The 23,627-nt window shown below is 37.8% G+C and overlaps 1 protein-coding gene across 1 annotated transcript in view; it reads left to right on the top strand.

The window, feature by feature from the left end:
- Positions 1-14,500, top strand: part of SATB2 (SATB homeobox 2) — a gene marked incomplete in the record, with an annotated part of 229,944 nt that extends 215,444 nt beyond the window's left edge. The window contains 1 exon segment of the mRNA XM_027773618.1: positions 13,319-14,500. Coding sequence (XP_027629419.1) covers positions 13,319-13,780 — 462 coding nt within the window.
- Between the last annotated feature and the right edge of the window lie 9,127 nt (positions 14,501-23,627).

Genomic DNA, 23,627 nt, shown 5'->3' with positions numbered 1-23,627 from the left:
GTGCTCTTTTTTTTTTTTTTTGGCTAGGACCTGGATTCAAACCATGATTTTGTGATTCCCAAACTTCTTCCAGCTTCTATATGATGCCACCTATAATGCCTTAGAATTTAACACAGAAATTTCTTTTTTTAAAAAAAGAAAACAAATTATATTCCTATTCCCAGATATTCACTAGATGTCAGTCCCTCTGATTACTGATAGCTTCTTTAGTTTTTAAACATAGTTTTTCGAAAAAGAAATTATAGCAAGAAAAATAACAGCTGAATAGAAATAATATCTGGCCTGAAAGTAAAGAAGGGTAAGTTTAGAATTAATTCAGTGTCACAGAACAAAGATATTTAAGCACTTATTGTGTGCCAAGCATATGGTAGGCCAGTATGTAGCTCACAGCTCAATAGGTGATGTAGATAGAAGATAATTACATTAATATTTACATTAATCATTAATCATTCATGCTAAATTCTTCTGGCTAAATTTTTAAGCCAAAATAAATGGTCTCTAATGCTGATTTTGAAAAAAGAGATTAGGAGGTAGATCCAGATCAACTATTTATGTAGACTTTTGTCATAGCAGAGGTGAAATTAAACAAGTGAAAGTAATTTTGATATTATCCAAAATAAATGTAGACAAAAGTCATCAACAGATGTTCATGTTCTCATTTCCTATTGATGTGCCCTGCCCTTCAGGACCTGACGCTGTGGGTGAGGAGAGAGCTTTGTCATGAACAAGCGGTTGTGACCACCTGGGAAGCTTTCTTTTATCCTATTACTATACTGGATCAACCACCCTATACATTCACCTCCTTAATAATTTCTCATTTTCTCTATATAAAACGACCACAAAGTCTTGGCTTATTATAAGTAATCCAGTTCACCCCATAATGATACAGTGAATTATATACTTTCCTAAACTTAATCATTCAAAATCTCACTTCCTTCCCTGCAGGCAAAAACCATTATATTTTACACATGGCTCCCAGCTGGTTTTCATTGAGGCCTTCAAAATCTATTTGAAGACTGAGAGCTTTAAGAAGAGCTGCTTTATCTTTCTTAGTCAACTTTTGTCATGGTACCATTAGGTCCTTTTGTTTTTGAAAGTTTTGGTTTTGAAGGCAGAGGAACAACATGTGTACATATTATAATTATATTTTGTAACTGGGCAAGGATCTTTCGAGTTTATTTTGAAGTTGGTGTCTTTCTTGAATATATTTACAACTTCTTTTTCTTCATTCATCATCTTCATGTCTATTACATACACATATGTTATATTTTAGCCCAGAAAAATTTCAACAAATACATATAAAGGAACATATTGGACTTTTAACTTTCTATTTGTTCTATCTGTAATTTATTCATCAACTTTTAACTGTTGGATATAGAACTCCGTATTAAAAGGCTTTGTAAATTATCAGGTCCATTTGTAGTTACTCCCTAAATATTTGATAAATGGATATACTATTTACTCTTTTAACTCAAGGCTGACTTCTTTAAAGATATTCATTTCAGATGTGACTAGCACCTTGGATAAAGGGGGAAGTCATCAGTTAAATGTAAAGTAACCATTCTTTTGAGGATAGAAGAACCAATGCATACTTATTTCCATGATAAAATTACTATTTGTGATACTACTTCATCATAGTATCACAAAGTCCACTAACATATTATATTACAAGATGAGTTTATCTTCCTTAGGGTGTGAACATGTGAGTATTTTCCTGTCTCTCTAGTAATAGTAGTTTCTAAGTCATACTCTATTTTTGGCCAGGTCAGGTTATATGACTGACTGCAGTTCGTTGTGAGGGCTTTCCATCTCCTTGCCAGTCAAATGCCAAGGCTCTAATACTCTGACCTGGCTACCTCTCAGTTGCCCTTTTTTTCTAGAATAGAGCTGTTCAACAGTGTGATGGTGGGAATGCTCTGCATCTGTGCTGTCCAATCTGGAATCAAACAAGTGGCATTACTGAGCACTTGGAATGTGACTAATGTGACTAAGGAACTGTATGAGCACTTGGAATGTGACTAATGTAAGTAAGGAACTGTAATTTTTTTTTTGTTGTTTGTTTGTTTTTCATTTCCTTTTTAAAACTATTGCCAGAGGGCATGTGTACTAGCCAGAGGGAAGAGAGGGAGTCAAATAAACAGAGATAATGAGGGTGAGAAAGCACCCCCAATGGAGCATGTTCATGCCGTGATCCCATCTCCTCTTTTTCTCTATCCCATTGGGATTTTTTTGGACATGCATGCACACAACCTCGGCATGTTTTTAATCTACTGGGACTAGGATTCAAACCACAATAGGCCATGTGGGATCTGGCTCCCTTAAACACAAGGCCACAGTCCAACCTGAATTCTTTCTTTTTTTGGTTTTAATGAATTGAAGTGTAAATGGAAGAGCTACGTGTGACCAGTGGCCACAGTATTGGGTGGCACAGTTTTAACATGTGAACCTTCAGGTATATTCTTGCCTCCCAGACTTTTGCTTGCTATTTCCTTTGTCTGAAACCTACTTCACAGTTCGGCTGTTGCTTTCTTCAGCACTCTGCTTCAGTGCTGCCTCTGTAGGGAACCTTCCTTGAAGCATCTTATCTGAAATAATTTCCCCTTCTCACTGTTTTCCTCTTTCTGCATTGCTCTATCATTGATTATAGTACTTATTACTATCTTACATTTTATTTCTGGTCTCTCTACTCTGCTTTAGAGATATTGTTCTTTTTTTTCTGTACAATCTTGCCCACAGGAGGCAGGAGGACACAGTTTTAAAGGGCATGAGCTTTGGGCAAGCTGGTGGCATGGTGTTTAAGATGGTGGGATCTTGGATGACTGTGTTTTGAGTCCCAGAACCAGTGGCTTGAAAAACATTGTAGGCATGGGTGTGTGAATGCCCAAAATCCCTAAAGGAGAATGGAGGCAAAGGGATTGTTGTGTGGCAATCCTGCTGGGGGTGCTTGCTCATTGCTCTTCCTCCTCCCTCATTTGCCCTATACCAAAATTAAAAAGAAATTAAAATAAAACATATAGAAGCCTGGTTCTGCTACTTAGAAGCTATATAACTTGAACAAATTGTGTAGACTCTTGGAACTCCAATTTTTCCATAAGAAAGCAGGATAAAGGTATCTATCTCTAGTATTACTGAATATTAATAGCATAAATATATTTATAGCATGTAGTATTTAGCTAATGGTAAGCTTTAAATAAATACTAACACTAATACTACTGTTATTACAATATTATTATTGTTATTGAAGCTACTTTGATATTTTACTACTATGAACTCTAATTGTGATATGGAAAAAATTAATAACAGAAACTACAAAAAAGAAAGGGGCTTTTAAATAAATCTCTTAATACTCTCTTTTACAGAAATTATCAGAGATAAATTTGTCAACTAGATTAAGTTTAATCATGAAGAAGTTAATCTAAACCAAAATAAGACTGGGGTGAATAGACAGGCTTCAGTATGCAAAGGCCAGGAGCAAAAAGAATGTATAGCTACCTTTACAGAACTATTTGCAGAAAATCACATGAAGAGAGAGGTTGTATCTTAGGATGGATAAAGGTCAACTAGTAGGCCCATTTAAAAAGAAATTAACATTTTAATCAAGATATGGTATAATTTACACACAATAAAATGCATAATTTTAATTGTACAGCTCAGTAATTTTTTTAGACATTCTTCTTAAAAAAGAATTATTAATTAAATTAAATTAATTAGTTATTCTTTAATTTGACCAGAGAGAGACTGGGAAGTAGGGGGAGTGCAAAAGCAAGCCATCAGTTCCAGGACTCAAACCACAGTTGGCCATGTGGGAGTCCGGTGCTTTAACTACCATGCCACCTTCTGATCCTGAGACATCCTTTTAGCCAACATCAAAGCAAATATAGAGACTATTTTCCACATCACAGAAGGCTGTCTCCTACTCCCTTTTCTCTCTGTAAAACTCAAAAATAACCGTTATGCTGACATCTCTCACTGGGGGTTCTTCTCATTCTTGACTTGCAAATAAAGTGAGTCATATAGGTCTTTCATGTCTGATTCCTTTCACTCAGCAGTAAGTCTGTGATATTTATCCACATGGGTTGTATTGTGGTTTACCACAGTTTATTTATCCATTCTCCTATTGATAGCCTCTTGGGTTGTTTGCAGTTTAGAGATTTTATGACTAAAAATGCTATGAGCATGCCTTTTAGAGTATAAGTATGGATTTCTGAAGGCTCTAATACTCTGACCTGGCTACCTCTCAGTTGCCCTTTTTTTCTAGAATAGAGCTGTTCAACAGTGTGATGGTGGGAATGCTCTGCATCTGTGCTGTCCAATCTGGAATCAAACAAGTGGCATTACTGAGCACTTGGAATGTGACTAATGTGACTAAGGAACTGTATTTTTTTGTTGTTGTTTGTTTGTTTTTTATTTCCTTTTTAAAACTATTGCCAGAGGGCATGTGTACTAGCCAGAGGGAAGAGAGGGAGTCAAATAAACAGAGATAATGAGGGTGAGAAAGCACCCCCAATGGAGCATGTTCATGCCGTGATCCCATCTCCTCTTTTTCTCTATCCCATTGGGATTTTTTTGGACATGCATGCACACAACCTCGGCATGTTTTTAATCTACTGGGACTAGGATTCAAACCACAATAGGCCATGTGGGATCTGGCTCCCTTAAACACAAGGCCACAGTCCAACCTGAATTCTTTCTTTTTTTGGTTTTAATGAATTGAAGTGTAAATGGAAGAGCTACGTGTGACCAGTGGCCACAGTATTGGGTGGCACAGTTTTAACATGTGAACCTTCAGGTATATTCTTGCCTCCCAGACTTTTGCTTGCTATTTCCTTTGTCTGAAACCTACTTCACAGTTCGGCTGTTGCTTTCTTCAGCACTCTGCTTCAGTGCTGCCTCTGTAGGGAACCTTCCTTGAAGCATCTTATCTGAAATAATTTCCCCTTCTCACTGTTTTCCTCTTTCTGCATTGCTCTATCATTGATTATAGTACTTATTACTATCTTACATTTTATTTCTGGTCTCTCTACTCTGCTTTAGAGATATTGTTCTTTTTTTTCTGTACAATCTTGCCCACAGGAGGCAGGAGGACACAGTTTTAAAGGGCATGAGCTTTGGGCAAGCTGGTGGCATGGTGTTTAAGATGGTGGGATCTTGGATGACTGTGTTTTGAGTCCCAGAACCAGTGGCTTGAAAAACATTGTAGGCATGGGTGTGTGAATGCCCAAAATCCCTAAAGGAGAATGGAGGCAAAGGGATTGTTGTGTGGCAATCCTGCTGGGGGTGCTTGCTCATTGCTCTTCCTCCTCCCTCATTTGCCCTATACCAAAATTAAAAAGAAATTAAAATAAAACATATAGAAGCCTGGTTCTGCTACTTAGAAGCTATATAACTTGAACAAATTGTGTAGACTCTTGGAACTCCAATTTTTCCATAAGAAAGCAGGATAAAGGTATCTATCTCTAGTATTACTGAATATTAATAGCATAAATATATTTATAGCATGTAGTATTTAGCTAATGGTAAGCTTTAAATAAATACTAACACTAATACTACTGTTATTACAATATTATTATTGTTATTGAAGCTACTTTGATATTTTACTACTATGAACTCTAATTGTGATATGGAAAAAATTAATAACAGAAACTACAAAAAAGAAAGGGGCTTTTAAATAAATCTCTTAATACTCTCTTTTACAGAAATTATCAGAGATAAATTTGTCAACTAGATTAAGTTTAATCATGAAGAAGTTAATCTAAACCAAAATAAGACTGGGGTGAATAGACAGGCTTCAGTATGCAAAGGCCAGGAGCAAAAAGAATGTATAGCTACCTTTACAGAACTATTTGCAGAAAATCACATGAAGAGAGAGGTTGTATCTTAGGATGGATAAAGGTCAACTAGTAGGCCCATTTAAAAAGAAATTAACATTTTAATCAAGATATGGTATAATTTACACACAATAAAATGCATAATTTTAATTGTACAGCTCAGTAATTTTTTTAGACATTCTTCTTAAAAAAGAATTATTAATTAAATTAAATTAATTAGTTATTCTTTAATTTGACCAGAGAGAGACTGGGAAGTAGGGGGAGTGCAAAAGCAAGCCATCAGTTCCAGGACTCAAACCACAGTTGGCCATGTGGGAGTCCGGTGCTTTAACTACCATGCCACCTTCTGATCCTGAGACATCCTTTTAGCCAACATCAAAGCAAATATAGAGACTATTTTCCACATCACAGAAGGCTGTCTCCTACTCCCTTTTCTCTCTGTAAAACTCAAAAATAACCGTTATGCTGACATCTCTCACTGGGGGTTCTTCTCATTCTTGACTTGCAAATAAAGTGAGTCATATAGGTCTTTCATGTCTGATTCCTTTCACTCAGCAGTAAGTCTGTGATATTTATCCACATGGGTTGTATTGTGGTTTACCACAGTTTATTTATCCATTCTCCTATTGATAGACTCTTGGGTTGTTTGCAGTTTAGAGATTTTATGACTAAAAATGCTATGAGCATGCCTTTTAGAGTATAAGTATGGATTTCTGGATTTATATTGTGTGCATATGTTTAGTTTTAATAGGTGCTACCAGTGGGTTACCTCCTCCCCACTGAGCCTATTTTGAAAAAGGAAGAAAGGATGAAACTTGGAAGTTTATGGATTGAGGCAGTTTTACATAAACCATTGAGAAGATGCTCAACTAAATTTATAGAAAAAAATCTCAGAAAACTAAAACTTGAATATGTGAAGCACTATTTAGAAGAAAGCATCATCTCCTCATTTGGCAGGGCATTCTCTGTCTTGTTGGAATTGTGGATTTTTATAATTTAATATGTCCCTGCTCAATATATACCAAATGTCGGAACTCTGTAGCAGTAACAGAAAGATTGGAAGGTATAATAGCCAGGAGGGCTACTGTAGATATTAGAGATAGGAAGGAAGGGGAAATAGGGAGTGGCTAGTGGGGAAGGGGAGAAGGAGAACAGGGAAAGCAATAAACAATATACTTAATTTATACAAGAATGAAAAGTTATTTGCTGATGATAATGTATATGGTCATGTCTTTGTTGTGACTGATATGCACTATATTTGTGCTGGGGAAAATACTTTTTTTTTTGGAAAGGTTTTCGCTATAGTGTGCGTGTGCTCGCCAGACAGACAGAGACAGACAGAGATACAGAAAGTGAGAAATCACCCCCAGGGGGGATGGCCACGCCACAATCCCTTCTCCTCCATTTTCTCTTGGGATCTTGGGCACACACGCCCACACACCCGGTGTGAGTTTTAAGCCACCGGGTCCAGGACTCGAACCGCGGTCGACTACATGGGAATCCAGTGACATAGCCATTATGCTAACTGCTGGTCCCAGGGAAAATACTTTTTGATACACTATAAAGATGTATAGTAATTATGTGTAAATGATAACATTTTTAAAAAATAAGTATTTTATTTAACTTTATTTAATTACTTGTTTATTTTAATTTGACCAGAGAGGGACAGAGTGAGAGAGAGAGAAAGAGAGAGAGAGAGAGAGAAAGCAAACCTCCAGGTCTGGGACTGTGGTCAGCTATGTGGGAGTCCAGTGCCCTCAACCACCACACCACCTGCCGGCCCTGTAAACTATAAATATTAAAAAATGCAAAAAAGGCAATTACTCATAAATGTATGTCTGAAGCATCAAATGAGCTTGGAACAAGCCTAGTTGTATGTCCATCCATCAAGAATAAATGACATGACCCTCAGGAAACTTACTTAGGACAGAGACCAAACTTGACAGAGACAATCTGGTTCATTCCAGTTAACCAACAAGTAATTGAGAACATACTCAGAAATTCAGATAACAAAACTAAAATTTGGTTAAGTGGGAGTTTAGAAGACTAACTTGGGAAAAAGAGGCTAAAAGGATCGACATTATTTAGCAAAGATGTGAGAAAATGAAGAAAAGATGTCTTGAACCTGCCCTGAATGAAGAGGGTGTGGATTGATTTTCCTGTCTAGAGAAGACCATCTTACAAGCATTAAGTTCTACTCTATTTTTGCTCAGAGTACTTATACCACTGGAAGAATGTACTACACAATATTAAGAACAATTCTTAGCAATTGACTAGAGAGGAAATCATGTCATTCTTTTGCTATAGTCTAGAGACAATAACTCTCTGACTGGAGTACTTAGAATATTTTGAGAGAATGAAGATATTTGGGACAGATAACTTTGGGAATTACTAATCTCCAATACTACATATATTGTGGCTGAAAGGGAATTATAATAAAAGAAAAGTGGTGATGCAATGAAAAAAAGCTCAGTCCTTTTGGTAACTTGTAAGACACTTTCACTTTACAGTTGTTCATTATGTCATTCTGTTTTTTGACTCTTTTCTTCTCTGTTAGAAGATGTTAGAGCTATCAATTTACCTTCCTCACATAAATATTGTCACGCTGCCCAACTCACTATAAAATATTGTCTGACCAGAAATGACATATTTACCTTCTTTTGCTATTTGTTCTCTTGAGAAACACCTCCCTGGTCTATTATGGGCAGTGACATTGTCTTTGTCCCCTGAAAACCTACTTTTTCAGACTGATAGCTCCCTGTGTTTATGATTTCCAACTTAGAGGATTCTCCTGAGATGTTCCCTTTCCAGTTTGCTCTTGATCCAAAGAGCAAGCACTTTCATGAGAAACTGTCAGAATTAAATTTTAATCCATGTAAAATTAGAACTGCCTGGCACAGTTAAAGCATTCCGTGAGTGGTAGCTATTATTACTGTTCTTTCTCTATTTCATGTTTGGTTTCTCTGTACATATGTATTGCCACTGCTTAGTTCTAAGAAATAAGGGGAGGTGAAGTAGGCTGATCGGTTGGATCTAAAGAGGAGAACAAATGCTATCATGCAGAAAGATTATAGTAACTTCAAAGGATAGTTTTGGAAAATCTCTTTAAATCTAACCAATGCACAATGGAAAACCCCTAAAGAACCAATCTAATTATTCAATTAAATGGAACCGTTATGCTGACTTTTACTACAGAAGGCAAGCATAATTTAGAAAATGGGGCATTTTAATTCTCTTTTGTTTTCCAATTAACACAATTGCTCTAATAGGGAGTACTCGTGCTTGAGTGTATGTTCTTTGAGTGTGTATTCTGTACACAATTTCAGTCTCTCTCTTTCATCCAAAGCTAAAATCCTCACCTGTTGACACAGAGATTTATTTACTACAACATTCATCCTGTCTAGGTTATGGCCTCAGAGCAAATGTCTTCCTGTCATCAAAGCTGACATGAGCAGCACAAGCCCACCATGCAGCTCTACTTTCCCTGCCGGGTATAATTAGGATGTTGAAGTAACAGAGCTCTCACTTTTTTGCTGATGCCAGCTTACCACAACAGACCACATGAGTTTAGTCTTAGTTGAAAGTGGTAAAGAAAATGCTAAGAACATTCATTTTAATTGGTCAACATTATATGGACTTTAATGCCACTGTTTTATAGTCCTGTGCTTTAGATTTCTTTGTTAACAACTTCCAGCTTATTTTTACAAATATTCTTATTTGCTTTTGATTATTCTTTTGATTATTAATTGATTATTGATTACTATTTGAAAAGTTCCAACTTCTGTTTATTATTACCTTATTTAAGTAACTGCTACCTCTATCCTAATATTGATTAAATTCTTTATGAAAGACTGACATTTTCACATCAGTGGAAAAGTACTTTTTCATCATACAGTTCCCCAAACTAGGATGATTGGCAGAGACTTTTTTCTTACATACTTGCTTTGATGCTGATATTGCTTAGCTAAAAGTGGGTCATATTGATCATACAGAGTAGAGGTAGGAATGATGGTACGAATGGTGGTATGACTTTTTCTTTAATGTAACTAGACATATTTTCTTCTTCATTGACTGGACTGATTTCCCCTAAACTCTGGAAAATGTTTAAATTGTTATTCTTTTTTTGTTTTTGGAGAGGTTTTAGCTATAGGGCACATGCGCTTGCCTGGGAGACAGAGAGAGACAGAGAGACAGAAAGCGAGAAATCACCCCCCAGGGGGATGCCCCCACCGCAATTCCTTCTCCTCCATTCTCCTCTTGGGATCTTGGGCACACACGCACACGCGCCCAGCGTGAGTTTAAGCCACCGGGTCCGGGACTCGAAATGCAGTTGTCTACATGAGAGTCCAGTGACATAACCATTACACTAACTGCTAGTTCCTAAATTGTTATTTTAATAAGAAAATGATTTCATGATAAAGGAAAAACTGGTAAAAGAAAATATGTGTGTTTTTAAAAAAAGTAAGCTGATTATTATTATTATTATTTTTTTTTTGGAGAGGATGTTTTCTAAAAGCATGTGTGCTGGCCAGAAAGACAGAGAGAGACAGAGAGACAGAAAGCAAGAAATCACCCCCCAGGGGAAATGGCCACGCCACAATCTCTTCTCCTCCATTCTCCTCTTAGGATTTTGGGCATGCACACACACACGCCCGGTGTGACTTTAAGCCACCAGGTTCAGGACTTGAACCGCAGTCAACTACATGGGAGTCCAGCAACATAGCCATTACACCAACTACTGGTACCCATAAGCTCATTATTATTAAAGGACTTGGGAGGATCTAGAAAGTTAGATACTGATCCAAATATAGGAAATGTGGTCTTCACCTTTGGAGTTGACATTAACACATTTTAATTGGATGATCATTGTAGCCCTATAATTTCATTATATATATTGTGGCTGCAGTTATAAGGTGTGAGTAGTGGCTGAGAGGTTCCTAGTGATGATTTTATTCCTTTCTTCTTTCTCCAGAAAGTCTTTCTTCCACAGGTGTATGGGGATAGTGGAGACTGAGTTTTTCTGACAATACTGCTGCCTTTCTGTAGTCAGGCTGAAGAAGTTATAAGTTAGTATTAAAATGGAAAATTATTACATGCAAGGAGATAGTGTTAAAGAAATAATTATGATGACTAAGAGTAAGCTTATTGGATCAGCAGTTGGTGTGGTGTGGTGATTAAGGTCCTGGTTCAAGTCCCAGACTCAGCAGCAAAAAAAAAGTAAACTTGTCTCACTATGGTGTTTTGTGTTGTATTGTGTTGTTTTGCCATAGAATGCATGCACTTGCCAGAAAGACACAGAGAAAGAGAATGAGAACTCATCCCCCACGGGAAATGACCGTGCATCCCCTCTCTTCTGTTCTTCTCTTAGTATTTTAGGCATGCATGTGCACACGCCCAGCAAGATTTTCAAACTACCATGTCCAGGACTCAAACTCTGGTGGCCGCGGGGGAATAGTGTTTCAACCACCATACCACCTGTTGGCGCCATGATTTGTTCTGTTTTTTTTTTTTTTTTTAATAAGTGAAGCATATGTATAGATAAGAGAAAAATACCTAAATTTTAGCCACTATAAAATTTTACTGTTTAGAATTTTGAAAAACCAGAAATCAGAAAGTATGTGAAAAACAGGATTAAATAATTTATAGTGATACTGAGAATAGTCACCCAAATAAGTATAAAATAGTCATTTAAAATTCCTAATTTAGGAAACAGTTATATCCTTAAGTTAATTCGGAAGTTTTTATTTATTTTAAAAACCATTGTTGGGGCCAGCAGTTGGCATAATGGCTATGTCACTGGATTCCTACATAGTCGACCGTGGTTCGCGTCCCGGACCCGGGGGCCTAAAACTTCAGTCCCGGACCCGGTGGCTTAAAACTCATGCCGGGCGCATGTGTGTATGTGTCCAAGATCTCGAGAGGAGAGAGGAGGAGAAGGGATTGCAGCGTGGCCATCCCCCCTGGGGGAGTGATTTCTCACTTTCTGTCTCTCTGTCTCTCCCTGTTTGACGAGCGCACGTGCCCTATAGCAAAAACCTCTAAAACAAAACAAAACAAAACATTGTTTAAGGATTAAATCAGGGGACCAGCAGTTAGGGTAATGGCTATGTTGCTGAACTCCCACGTAGTCGACCTCGGTTCGAGTCCTAGACCTGGTGGCTTAAACTCACACTGGGCACGTGTGCATGCATGCCCAAGATCCCAAGAGGAGAATGGAGGAGAAGGGATTGCGGCATGGCCATCCCCTCTGGGAGGTGATTTCTCACTTTCTGTCTCTCTGTCTCTCCCTGTTTGTCTGGTGAGTGCACGCGCCCTATAGCAAAAACCTCTCCAAAAAAAAAGGGGGGGGGGTTAAATCAGAACTAAAAGAAAAATTGTTCTTAATTTTAAAAAAGATGAATTTTCTGGCTCAAGTATCGACAATTCTTTGATGATACTCTATGAATAATTGTGAGGTTGATGATAATAATAGCAGTCGTTTATTGGATGTTTGCTCTAATCCAGAGGTGGGCAAATTATGACCCATGAGCTAAATCTAGTCTTACTGGAATATAACCATTCTTATCTGCTTATGCTGAATAAAGTTGAATAGTCAAGACTATGGCCCAGCAAACCCAGAAATATTTATAATCTGGCCCTTCACTGAAAAAGTTTGCTAATTCCTCATTTAAGACAAGCACTGTTCTTTACACCCATCTTGCAATTTAATCCTTAGAAATCCTTAGGAGGTCAATTGCCTATCTTTCTTCTATACATGATGAAATTGAAGCTTAAGAATGTTAAGTGACTTGCCCAAGGGTATCTAGCTAAGTAGAAGAGTCTGGACTCGAACACATGATGTCTGATTATAGAGCTCACCCTTCCCCTCAATGTCTAGTTTCTTTATCATTAGCCTTCAGAGAGGTGTGGCATATTTTGGTTGTGAAGGTATGGAAGACTCTGAGGTCAGGTTGCTTGAATTCAAATGATGTTGGACAATTAATGACTTGACTTCTTTATGCCTGAGAAAAATGTTAGCAAACATGGCTATAATGAGCCCCTTGCTTTGTAGACAAGGTTTTAAATCTTCAGAAATGCTCATATACTTGTAATGGGTGGGTCGCTGGACTCCCACGTAGTCAACCGCGGTTCGTGTCCCGGACCCGGTGGCTTAAAACTCACGCCGGGTGCGTGTGCGTGCGTGCGTGCGTGCCCAAGATCCCGAGAAGAGAATGGAGGAGAAGGGATTGCGGCGTGACCGTCCCCCCTGGGGGGTGATTTCTCGCTTTCTGTCTCTATGTCTCTCTCTGTCTGTCTGGTGAGCGCACACACCCTATAGTGAAAACCTCTCCAAAAAAAAAGAAATGCTCATAAGCTTTCCAAAGACATGACCTTACAAATGACTAGCACAATTTTAGCGCTATAGATAAAACATATTTAAAAGGACTGATGACTTTTGAAAGATGAACATGTGAGCCAATGTTTATATCTTTTTTCCTTTTAATTGTCAGGTCCTTCATAGACAGCAGTCTCAGCCAGCCAAGGAGAGTTCCCCTCCCAGAGAAGAAGCACCTCCTCCACCCCCTCCGACTGATGACAGTTGTGCCAAAAAGCCCCGATCTCGCACAAAGATCTCGTTAGAAGCCCTGGGTATCCTCCAAAGCTTTATTCATGATGTAGGCCTGTACCCTGACCAGGAAGCCATCCATACTCTTTCAGCCCAGCTGGATCTCCCCAAACACACTATCATCAAGTTCTTCCAGAACCAGCGGTACCACGTGAAGCACCATGGAAAGCTGAAGGAGCACCTGGGCTCAGCAGTAGATGTGGCCGAGTATAAGGACGAGGAGCTGCTGACGGAGTCAGAGGAGAACGACAGTGAGGAAGGCTCTGAGGAGATGTACAAAGTGGAGGCCGAGGAGGAAAATGCTGACAAAGGCAAGGCGGCCCCTGCCGAAATCGACCAGAGATAATGTGAACTTCTACCAGGCAAAGCAATACGTCGGTCCAAGGATTTTCTGTTTTAGTTTCTTTAAAACATTTTTTTGACTTTATTTTTATCTTTTATGTCTGTTTGTTTTATTTTTCTTACCCTTTTTGACATTTCTTTGTTGCACAGGATACACCTATAGACTGAATAAGTTCAGTATTTCTGAATCAGACATCGCCTTGGCAAAGACACGTAAGTGTTACACTTTTACAATTGACTGGATCGTAGTCATTATAATCACAGGATACTCTGCCTTCATTATCCTTGCACTTAAGGAAGAGACATCGGGCAAGTTCCAGGATGAAAAGACCTATGAAGTATACGAAGGGAGCTACAAGCGTGTGTGTATATGTATATGTATATATCTCTATATTTACATATATATATTAAAATTGCATGGGACAGAGAACTTTACAATCTGAAAGAATAGACTGTGAAATGAATTCTTAAAGAAAAGACTTGTTTATGTATTAAAAAAACCACTTCACAGTGAGTTGCTTTGGCTTTTTGATAAACGGCGGCCTGCTCTCAGGGTGGGGTGACTATTTTTGAATTCCTATTTATTTTCTGTGTTTGTCCCTGATATATTTTTTTTAATTCTATGGCTTCCTATCTGGCAGCTTAATGGGTAATTTTTGAGGTATGTATTTAAAAAAATAAATCAACACTGCCAAAAAAAAAAAAAAAGAAAGAAAGTAAAAAAGAAAGAAAGAAAGAAAAAGAAAGGAAGGAAGAAAGAAAGAAAGAAAAAGAAGGAAAGGAAGAAGAAAGTAAAGTAAAAAAAAAATCAGGGCATGTTAAAATGATACAAGTCAAATTATTCTTAAAGACACAATGCACACTTAAAATGACTCAATAAAATGGCTGAATACGTTCCGTTATTCAATTTTTCATTACTGTAGTGAACAGAGGCATTTCTTTGGAATTGCAAATAGGTAAAACTGAAATCCAGTGCAAAGAAAACTTGTCCATTAGTGCACTCTTGATAAAATGACATTTTGACGTTAGGCATATGGAATTTATAGTACAAGCCACACTTTGTTGTGAAATTTATTTACCTGCTTGTGACTTCAAATCATAAAATTAATAAGCCTGCTCATTTAAGAGTTCTTATTACTTTTTTTAATAGAAAATAGTTTAATGTAATATTAAGTTAGAAAAGAAGTTGCTGCCCAGCAAAAGGAGCTAGCTCCCCTTGAAATTTCCATTCTTTCCTCTCCCAAAAGGCATTTCTTATTTCTGTTTCACTTTGGGCTTCCTTTTCTTCAAACACATTCCATTCATCCAGCAAAACATTTTCAGTCCCTGATCTCACAAGCCTCCATCCATTTCTCTGATAGGATAGCCCTAATAGGAACCTGTTTGTGAATCATTGTGCAGCTCCAGGCAATAGAGCAAGTGAAGTGATTTCAGCAGAATCACCTACTGGTAGTCAAAGGAAACATTTTCCCAGTTCCGTACATAGCGATGTCCTTACATAAAGCAGAACTAATGCTGACTGGCTGTTTAGTGGAATGAGCATTAAAGCCGCAATCTACCATAGTTCTCCTAATCTCCTTCAGCTTCCTATCAGAGACACCAGTAGCATTACTTTCCAATTTTCCTTACAGTAATTGCAAGAGGAGACCTCACCTTCAGGACTGGCCTAGTGAACCTAATCCATGCTTTAAAATGGCCATTGAACAGTCCCACATGGTTGGATTTTTTTTTTTTCTTTTTTGCATTGTGCTCTCATGCAACCTTGTCAAAGACCTCATGCAATATCACTTTGAAAGTTATTTTCTGTTTACTACACAAACATTGTAATATAACTGTTAATACTATTTATATATTTGAAAGGTATAAAAGGTAGGAATTAAAAATAAAACCTCTATGTGTAGATATTAACTCAGAACTTACAATATACAGGGAGAAGACATGTTGCAATACAAGCTAATTCTAGCTGCTCAGTAACCTCTGGAGTTTTTAAAGGGACATTTTCCTGTACTTTTTCAAATAATGATGTTTTAAAAATTATCTTGACACGAGCGTCACATATCTTTGCAAAAGGATGGTTGTTTGCAGAAATCCCTGAGCCCATCCTTCCTTCCTCTGTAGTATGCTGCAGCTTTAATCAGAAAGTCCGTGGTTGCTGCCTCCTGATCTCCGAGTTACTCTTTCCAAATTGTCTTCTTACACTGTTGCCGAAGGTCACTCTGTACACATAATGGAAACTGATTTTGCCAAGCTCTTACAAGGTGGTTCATCTATCGATGGCATCCGCATTTGGTATCTTTTACACTTCAACCAAAAATTTATTAGGTATTTTTCAATGCTAAGTCTTGCCTTTTATTTTTTAATTTCACTGCCAAGTGTGCAGTGGTTCTAAGTGAATCTGTGGGCATTTTAGCCTGTGGTCTTGCCAGATCTTTGCGAATTACAATGCATATATGTCTATTTATTCAATATCTGTCATATAATATCTATTTGGAAGAAGAAACTTTCTCTTGTAGTGCCTCTTGACAAAGCACAATTTCCCACCCTTATTTTTTTTTTTTTTTTTTTTTTTTGTGAAATGAAAAAGACAATTGTGTTTTATTGCGGTATCAACAATGTGAATAAGGATTAACATATTGTAAATGTTCTTTTTTCCATGTAAATCAACTATCTTTGTTATCACTAAGTGATAATTAATTTTTAACTTATGTGCATTGTTAGGCTGTTAGAATTTTTTGGTTGTTAAAAATAAAACGCATTCAATAAATTGACTTCGTTTGTCAAGTATTTTACTGGGCATTGCCTTTTTTATCATTTAATATTTTACACTGAGTGAGACTTGGTGAATCTAAGGAAGAGCTATACCCTTTCTTTGGAAACAAGACAGTGGTACCTGCGATTACAGATGTTTGAGTCCTGAATGATGTTTGGGTTTAATTGCACATATGAATGCATGTATGTGTGTGTGTGTGTGTGTGTGTGTGTGTAAACACGTGTGCTCATGTCCTGTAGTTGGCAACTGGGAGAGTCTTTTATCCAGTCATTTTTATCGTATCATATACAAACAAAATGCAAAAGGATACAGATATATTTATGGACTCGCTTCTTTATTTTTCTAGTGAATATTTTCTGTTTATAATTAAAAACCACAAATGACTGCGTGTCAGGAAACTTTTGGAGCACATATGTCCATAGTTAATGGACATAATAAAAGTCTTTTATATTTAGAGCTGGGGTACCATAATGTGTGCATAGAGGAATTTGGAATGCCGGAAGGATTGATGTATCTGAAAAATGTGTGAAAATGATTTTTTAGAAAGTGCTTACAATGGAAAAAATGGCTCAGAAGACTAAAAGTTAATAAGGAAAGAACAACGGCTTAGACTTCAGAACTGGCAAAGATAAAGTAAATTAAAATGTGATTTTTTTTTTCTTTTGATACTGTAAACGTTTTTCCTATCCCCTCACCCCGTGCCTTGGTTGACATGAAAATGTAACTTCTCTTTACTTTTTTCCTAAGTTTCACTTGTCTTTTACCCCAATCGCCTGCCAACAGTCAATGACCACATACACATGTCTTAAGGACAATTGGGGAAACTGTTTGCAGAAAGGCAGACCACTCCAAAGCAGAGAACACTGCAGATTTTGGAAAAACAAGAGGCTCAACACAGGGCAAAACGTGTTATTTACACAGATTTAAAACACGGGGCAAAATGTGTTATTTACACAGATTTAAAGGAATTCTCCGTTTGGGATAAAGATTAGGAAAGAAAGGAAAGTGCTTGAGAATTCTCCGTTTGGGATAAAGATTAGGAAAGGGAGGAAAGTGCTTGTGAGATAATTTTACATTTAGCTCGAGTGGTTTCCACAATGATGAGGTTGTGATTTTAGGAATCAAACTTCATCACAGGCAGAAATCTCAAAAGCAGGAGGCTCTATTCACACATGGATTGATTTCTCACTGGAAGGTGGTTTTTGTGCTGGTAACTTCTATTCTTAAGAAAGCAAACAAAGAAACTTCTCAGCTGTGCAGAAGGTTATAGCAGCTCAGAGCATCACTTCATGGGCTGGATTTTGTCTTTCTTTCCTCCTAAAAAACATTTTCTTTTACACTGTTATTTCCCTTTCTGAAGAGTTTTACATAAAGATGAAAACTTCTCTATATTCTTTCTAAAAGGGAATCGGGTCATAATCCAATGGCGAACATTTATTAAGTGTTCTCTGTGCCAGACAGCTTGCTAGAAAGTGAGGTGACGAAGACAAATGTGTGATTTAGTGCTCTCCCCTCAGGGAGCTTATAACTTGTCGGAAAGGCATAATATAAATCCAAGAAAAGTGAAATATTCATTTGAAGATTGTCTTCAGGCAGAGATTTATTTGTTTAAGGGGTGGAATAGAGTCTTAGAAATTCCAAGAATGAAATAATTTTGAGTTAGAATGATCTTGGTGGATCATGTAGGGTAAGCTTTAGGTACATATAATAGAAAAAAAAAATAACAGAACAAGTCAATATGACCCAAACAAAGTAATGATTTATTTGTGTCTTATATTTAAAATATTGATAAGAGACTTAGCTTAGTGTTATAATCTGTAGCAAACTGAACTGCTGTTGCTAGAAGCCACATTGCTGTGGTAAAGATCCCCATCGTGGTTGGGAAGCATGCTGGGTGCATGACCACGTGCCGGGGGTACTGACGTGCAGGAGAGCTGGGAAAAGGGAATTGCAACTTGATAGGGCACTTTCGAGGTTGCTTCGCTCTCTCAATCTTCTCTCTCTCTCACACACGTACACGTTCTCTATCATGAATAAACTTAAAATTACTGAGGTAAATGAGCTCCTTAAAGTTGTCAGATATACTCCTTCCAAATGATAACTCCACTTTTCCCTGTATTCATTCCGTGTTCTTTCTTCATGCTCCAAGACAATTGCTAGAGATATCACCAACACACCTACTTTTCAGGAAACTAGGATAAAAACAGAAGTAAAGAATAACATTCCCTCTCTTTTCTGGAGACTTCTTTAACTGCTATACCTGAATGCAAGAAAGGTTGGTAAATGTTTCTAGTTGTTCCATTAATTCTAGATTTTAAAAAAGAGAGTGAATAATTAATACGAAGATAAGGGCCTTTGCCAGCAAAAGTACCAAGAGTGTTGAAAATGATAAATCAGATGATAAGGTAAGAGGCATAGCTGACCTGCAGCTAATCCCTAGACACTGTACCTCTTCAACCTCCATACTGTGAGTTCACTCCTGGTTAATGTTAAGGATCATTCTAAGCATTACTTTTTCCAGTAACCCTAGCCCTAACCCTGGCCCAACGCCTATCCCTAGCCCAAACCCTAACCCTGAAAGCCCTTCCTGATCTGCTCTGCCAGTGTGTTACAAATTCTTCTCTGATCACATAGGTCCCAGGGTATTCCCTTCACAGAACTGTGACATATCATAGTTACTGTGTTCAATGTCTACTGCCCAGGAACCTTTGAGACCTGCAGCTGACTCCTAGCCACTGTGTAGCCCAGCACCAAGGACATGCCTAACATGTAGCCAGCACTCAAAAATATGCTTTTGGACTGCATGATTGATTATTTAGTAAATACGTGAAAAAGAAAGAATGCAAAGATGTAGAGTCATAGGAGTGGAAGACACACTGTGAGTGGAGAGCAGACCAGTGACTTCTCCAGAGGAGCAGGAGAAAGGAGCTTAATACGGATGGAGCTCCTTCCAGGTCCCTTATGGTTTTTATACCCTCATTACCTCCTTGTGCACATTATTATCCTCTGTAAGGAGACTGCCGAATTCTAGATCTCAAAGTGGGTTTATGCTCTTTTTTTTTGTCAATTACTTGGAATAACTGAATTATTCATGTCACAAGTAATCTTTTACAACTTGTAGATCTTTCCAAATACTGAAAATTGCAGAACAGATCAAAATAATGGGATCAGGAGGACACATTTAGGTAGAAGTTAAGATTTCTTATCCCAATTTTCCTCTCAATTCTCAAGTTGTTCTTAATATACTGATAACACAAAGCCCAGAAAGCCAACCTATTCCTATAGTGATCTGTCCTCCAAGACTATTTCAGCTCACAGATAACTGTCATTACCTCCGAATTCATGGCACTCATCTGTACCGCCTGTTAAACAACGATGCCGTGTGTGGAGACAGCCCCGGTGTGGCTACCTCACGGTTCCTGGGTTTACGTTATGGCCTTGGTGATTGAACTTGGCAGATGATAGTAAAGAAGAGAAGCCCTCAACTGTAAAGAGAATTGGGAGCCAGAGTGTTTGCATTCTACTGGTGGCTCCACTGTTTCCTGTTTGTGTAATGTTGGCAAATTGGAGCCTAATGTTTCTCATTTAAAAATTGGGGGTAATAAATACCTACCCACTGACTCTCAGGGCTGTGGAGAATCCAATAGTGTGAAGATGCTTTGAAACCTCTTAACTCTATAAAAATATTAAATTGTTGTCATCATAAATTGTGAAATAGTGATTTAACATTCATTTTAATTAATTTTCTTTCTTAACTTTCAGGAATCCTGATGAAATGAAGCAATATTTAAGCTTTTATATAGTTATTGCACACATCTTTAAAGTTTGAGGCATGACAATAGGAACACAGTGATCAACCCAAGTAATCTAATCAACAAATATGTTTATCGAGTCAACAGAAGCCTTGATTATTTATTTTATTTTATTTTTATTTATTTGGAGAGCCTTTTGCTATAGGGCATGTGCACTTGCCAGAAAGAGAGAGAGAGAGACAGAAAATGAGAAATCACCTCCTGAGGGAATGGTCACGCCGCAATCCCTTCTCCTCTTCTCCTCTCGGGATCTTGGGCATGCACGCACATGTGTGCAGTGTGAGTTTAAGCAACCAGGTCTGGAACTTGAACCATGGTCGACTACATGGGAGCCCAACAACATAGCCATTACGCCAATTGCTGGTCCCCAGAAGCCTTGATTATTATGATTATGATTATTATGTTTTTTCTTTATAGCATGGGCACTCACCAGAGAGAGACATAGAGAAGGAAAGTGAGAAATCACCCCGCCACACACACACCCCTACACACCACCACCACCATCACCACCACCAGGGGGAATGGCCACATCACAATTCCTTCTATTCTATTCTCCTCTCAGCATTTTTAACACCCATACACATATACCTGAAGCAATTTTCAAGCCACTGGATCCAGGATTTGAACCATGGTCGGCCATGTGGGAATCCAGCCCCTTAACTACCACACCACCTGCTGGTCCTGGCCTTGATTTTTAATGCAGAATTAAAACAGTGCTAAATACATTTAAATGGACTAGTATATAACATTTTTGTTTTCATAACCCAAGAGGATGCCAGGTCAAGAAACTGAGAATGAAGCTTAATATATTAGTTTGTATCTGAAATACTTATTAAAGAATGAGCATATATAAAGTAGGCACATTTTGCTTTACTTCTGGAGTATGATCTTCATTTAAAAATGAGTTAAAAGGTATAAATTTTAAGAGATAGAACCAGATATAATTTAGAAAGATATGAGCAATAGCCTTGCTAGGATGGGGGTGGGTTTGAACTCTTTAAAAGGCAATGGGAAGACTAGACATCTTTCCGTTTGGCCATGAAGAAGATAGGGATGGGCAGGTGGAGGCGACACAAAGCCCCATGAGGATAGGTGTGACAGTGTTCCTCTGGAAGCATGTCCAGAATTAGTGTGCTAACTCAGAGACAGAAGCAAAGAGTGAAAGGTGCAGTGAGGGACAGGTGGTTTGGAACCTGGCAAATTTAATCTTGCTGGGAAAGTCAGGACCTAAAAGCCAGGCCTGCATGATTCTGAGGCTTGCATTTTCTCTCCAGTAAAATACCGCCTCTTTTTTGTTTTCCTTTTTTTACATTTTTAAAATTTACATTTAATCACTGTACATCATATAGTTTTACAGTGTACAAAATGGTTATTCCCAGCATGACTGCAGTGCATATTAGGCAAGTCAAAGACATTACCATATACATTATTATCAGCAGATAGCTTTTCATTTTTGTGTCTGTTAAGGCTTTGTTTCTTCCCTGATCCTTTCTCTCTCACCCCCAGGCCCCCATCCCCTGCTATAGTGTCTATGGTATCTACAGTTGCCTCCCTGCAACTGTATATCGTCCAGTCTACACCTTCTGCCATAGAATGCAGACATTCAGTATGTATTAAGTGTGGACGCCTAATGACCGCTTCTCTTTTTATGTCCTAGAATATCTTATGCTTGAGGAGAATCCACTTACTGACCACCATATTTTATGAAGTGACCATTTGACTTCTTCTAACACATTTTTTTCCCTAATCTTGTCCAAGTATGACATCGCTGATAAAGTTCTGAAAGAAAATAAAATTATCTTTAAAAAACACCATGCTTTGCTAGTATAACTGTCCCAGAAGAATCTAGAAGTAGCTTCTTTGGTGACACTTTAAAAGGTTTAAAGTGTCTGTTCACATATGGAGAAATAATTACAAAAATAGTCCATTAACACTGTAATAAATAGTGCAGAGCGATGATTAATTAAAGAGAGAACTATAACTTATTCACTAACCATTAACGAGCATAACCCCATTTAAACACCGAACAGCGGACTAAGGGAGTCCAGGAAGACTCCGGAGCAACTTTGGACTGAGCAGTCATAGGAACTCACCTTAGAGAAAAGGTTATAAAAATGTCTTTAATGGATTTTAAGTTGAGCGTACGCAGAGGGAACGAGATGTCCTAGTATCTATTTCTTACTGATTTTTTAGGTTATTTTTCAGATGCTTGGTTTCCTCATCCATAAAAGAGGGCTAATAATTTATATATTTCAAAGTTGTTGTCATGATTAAATAAAATATGGAAAAGAATCTAGAATGATTTTTGTTATTTCCTCTTTTCTCAGGGAGAGAGAATAAAATATAATAAAATGTTATAGATGATTTAAAAATAATTCAGATGAGTTTCAGAGTGGAATTAAGTCTGACCTTATAAAAATATGTTTACATGATTTCAAACATTTGTGCCAAAATAGCTATTAGGCTATATTTCCTTCCTGCCTGCCTCCCTTCCTTCACTCTCTTTCTTTCTCTCTTCTTTCCTCCCTTTCCTCTCTCCTCCTTTCTCTCTCTCTCTCTTTCTCTTTTTCTTTCTTTCTTTCTCCTTTTTCTTTTAAAGTTTTTGCCTTAGGGAGCACGTGCTCACCAAAGAGAGACAGAGACAGTGAGAGGGAAAGCGAGAAATCACCCCCTAGGGGGATGGCCATACTGCAATCTCTTCTCCATTCTCCTCCCAGGATCTTTGACATGTACACACACACACACACACACACACACACACACACACACACACACACCCTGTGTGATTTTGAAGCCACGGAGTCCAAGAATCAAACCTCAGTCTGCCATGTGTGAGTCTAGCAACCTAACCACTATGCCAGCTGCAGGTTCTCTTTTTCTTTTCCTTCCTTCCTTCCTTCCTTCCTTCCTTCCTTCCTTTCTTTCTTTCTTCTTTCTTCTTTCTTTTCTTTCTTTTTATCCTTCTTCCTTCCTTTTCTTTCCCTCTTCTTTTCTTTTTTCTCTTTTTCTTTCTCTCTTTCTTTTTTCTTTTCTTCCTTCCTTCTTTCTACCTTTTTTCTATCCTTTTTTCTTTCTTTCATCTCTCCTTCTTCCACTTTCTCTTTTATTTCAGTCTCTCCTCCTCCATTTCTTCACCTCTTCCTTTTTTCCTGTCAAGAGCTATACTGTAATTTTCTTCTCTGTTAGAAACAAAGTAAATAAGATGTTTTATTGGTCTTCTGAAGACCATTAAATTAGATATTTAAACAACAATGCACCACACACTCCTG

The sequence above is a fragment of the Tupaia chinensis genome, unplaced genomic scaffold (genome assembly GCF_000334495.1).
Source record: "Tupaia chinensis unplaced genomic scaffold, TupChi_1.0 Scaffold000361_2, whole genome shotgun sequence".
NCBI classification, from domain to species: domain Eukaryota; kingdom Metazoa; phylum Chordata; class Mammalia; order Scandentia; family Tupaiidae; genus Tupaia; species Tupaia belangeri.
This window is presented reverse-complemented; position numbering and strand designations above follow the sequence as displayed.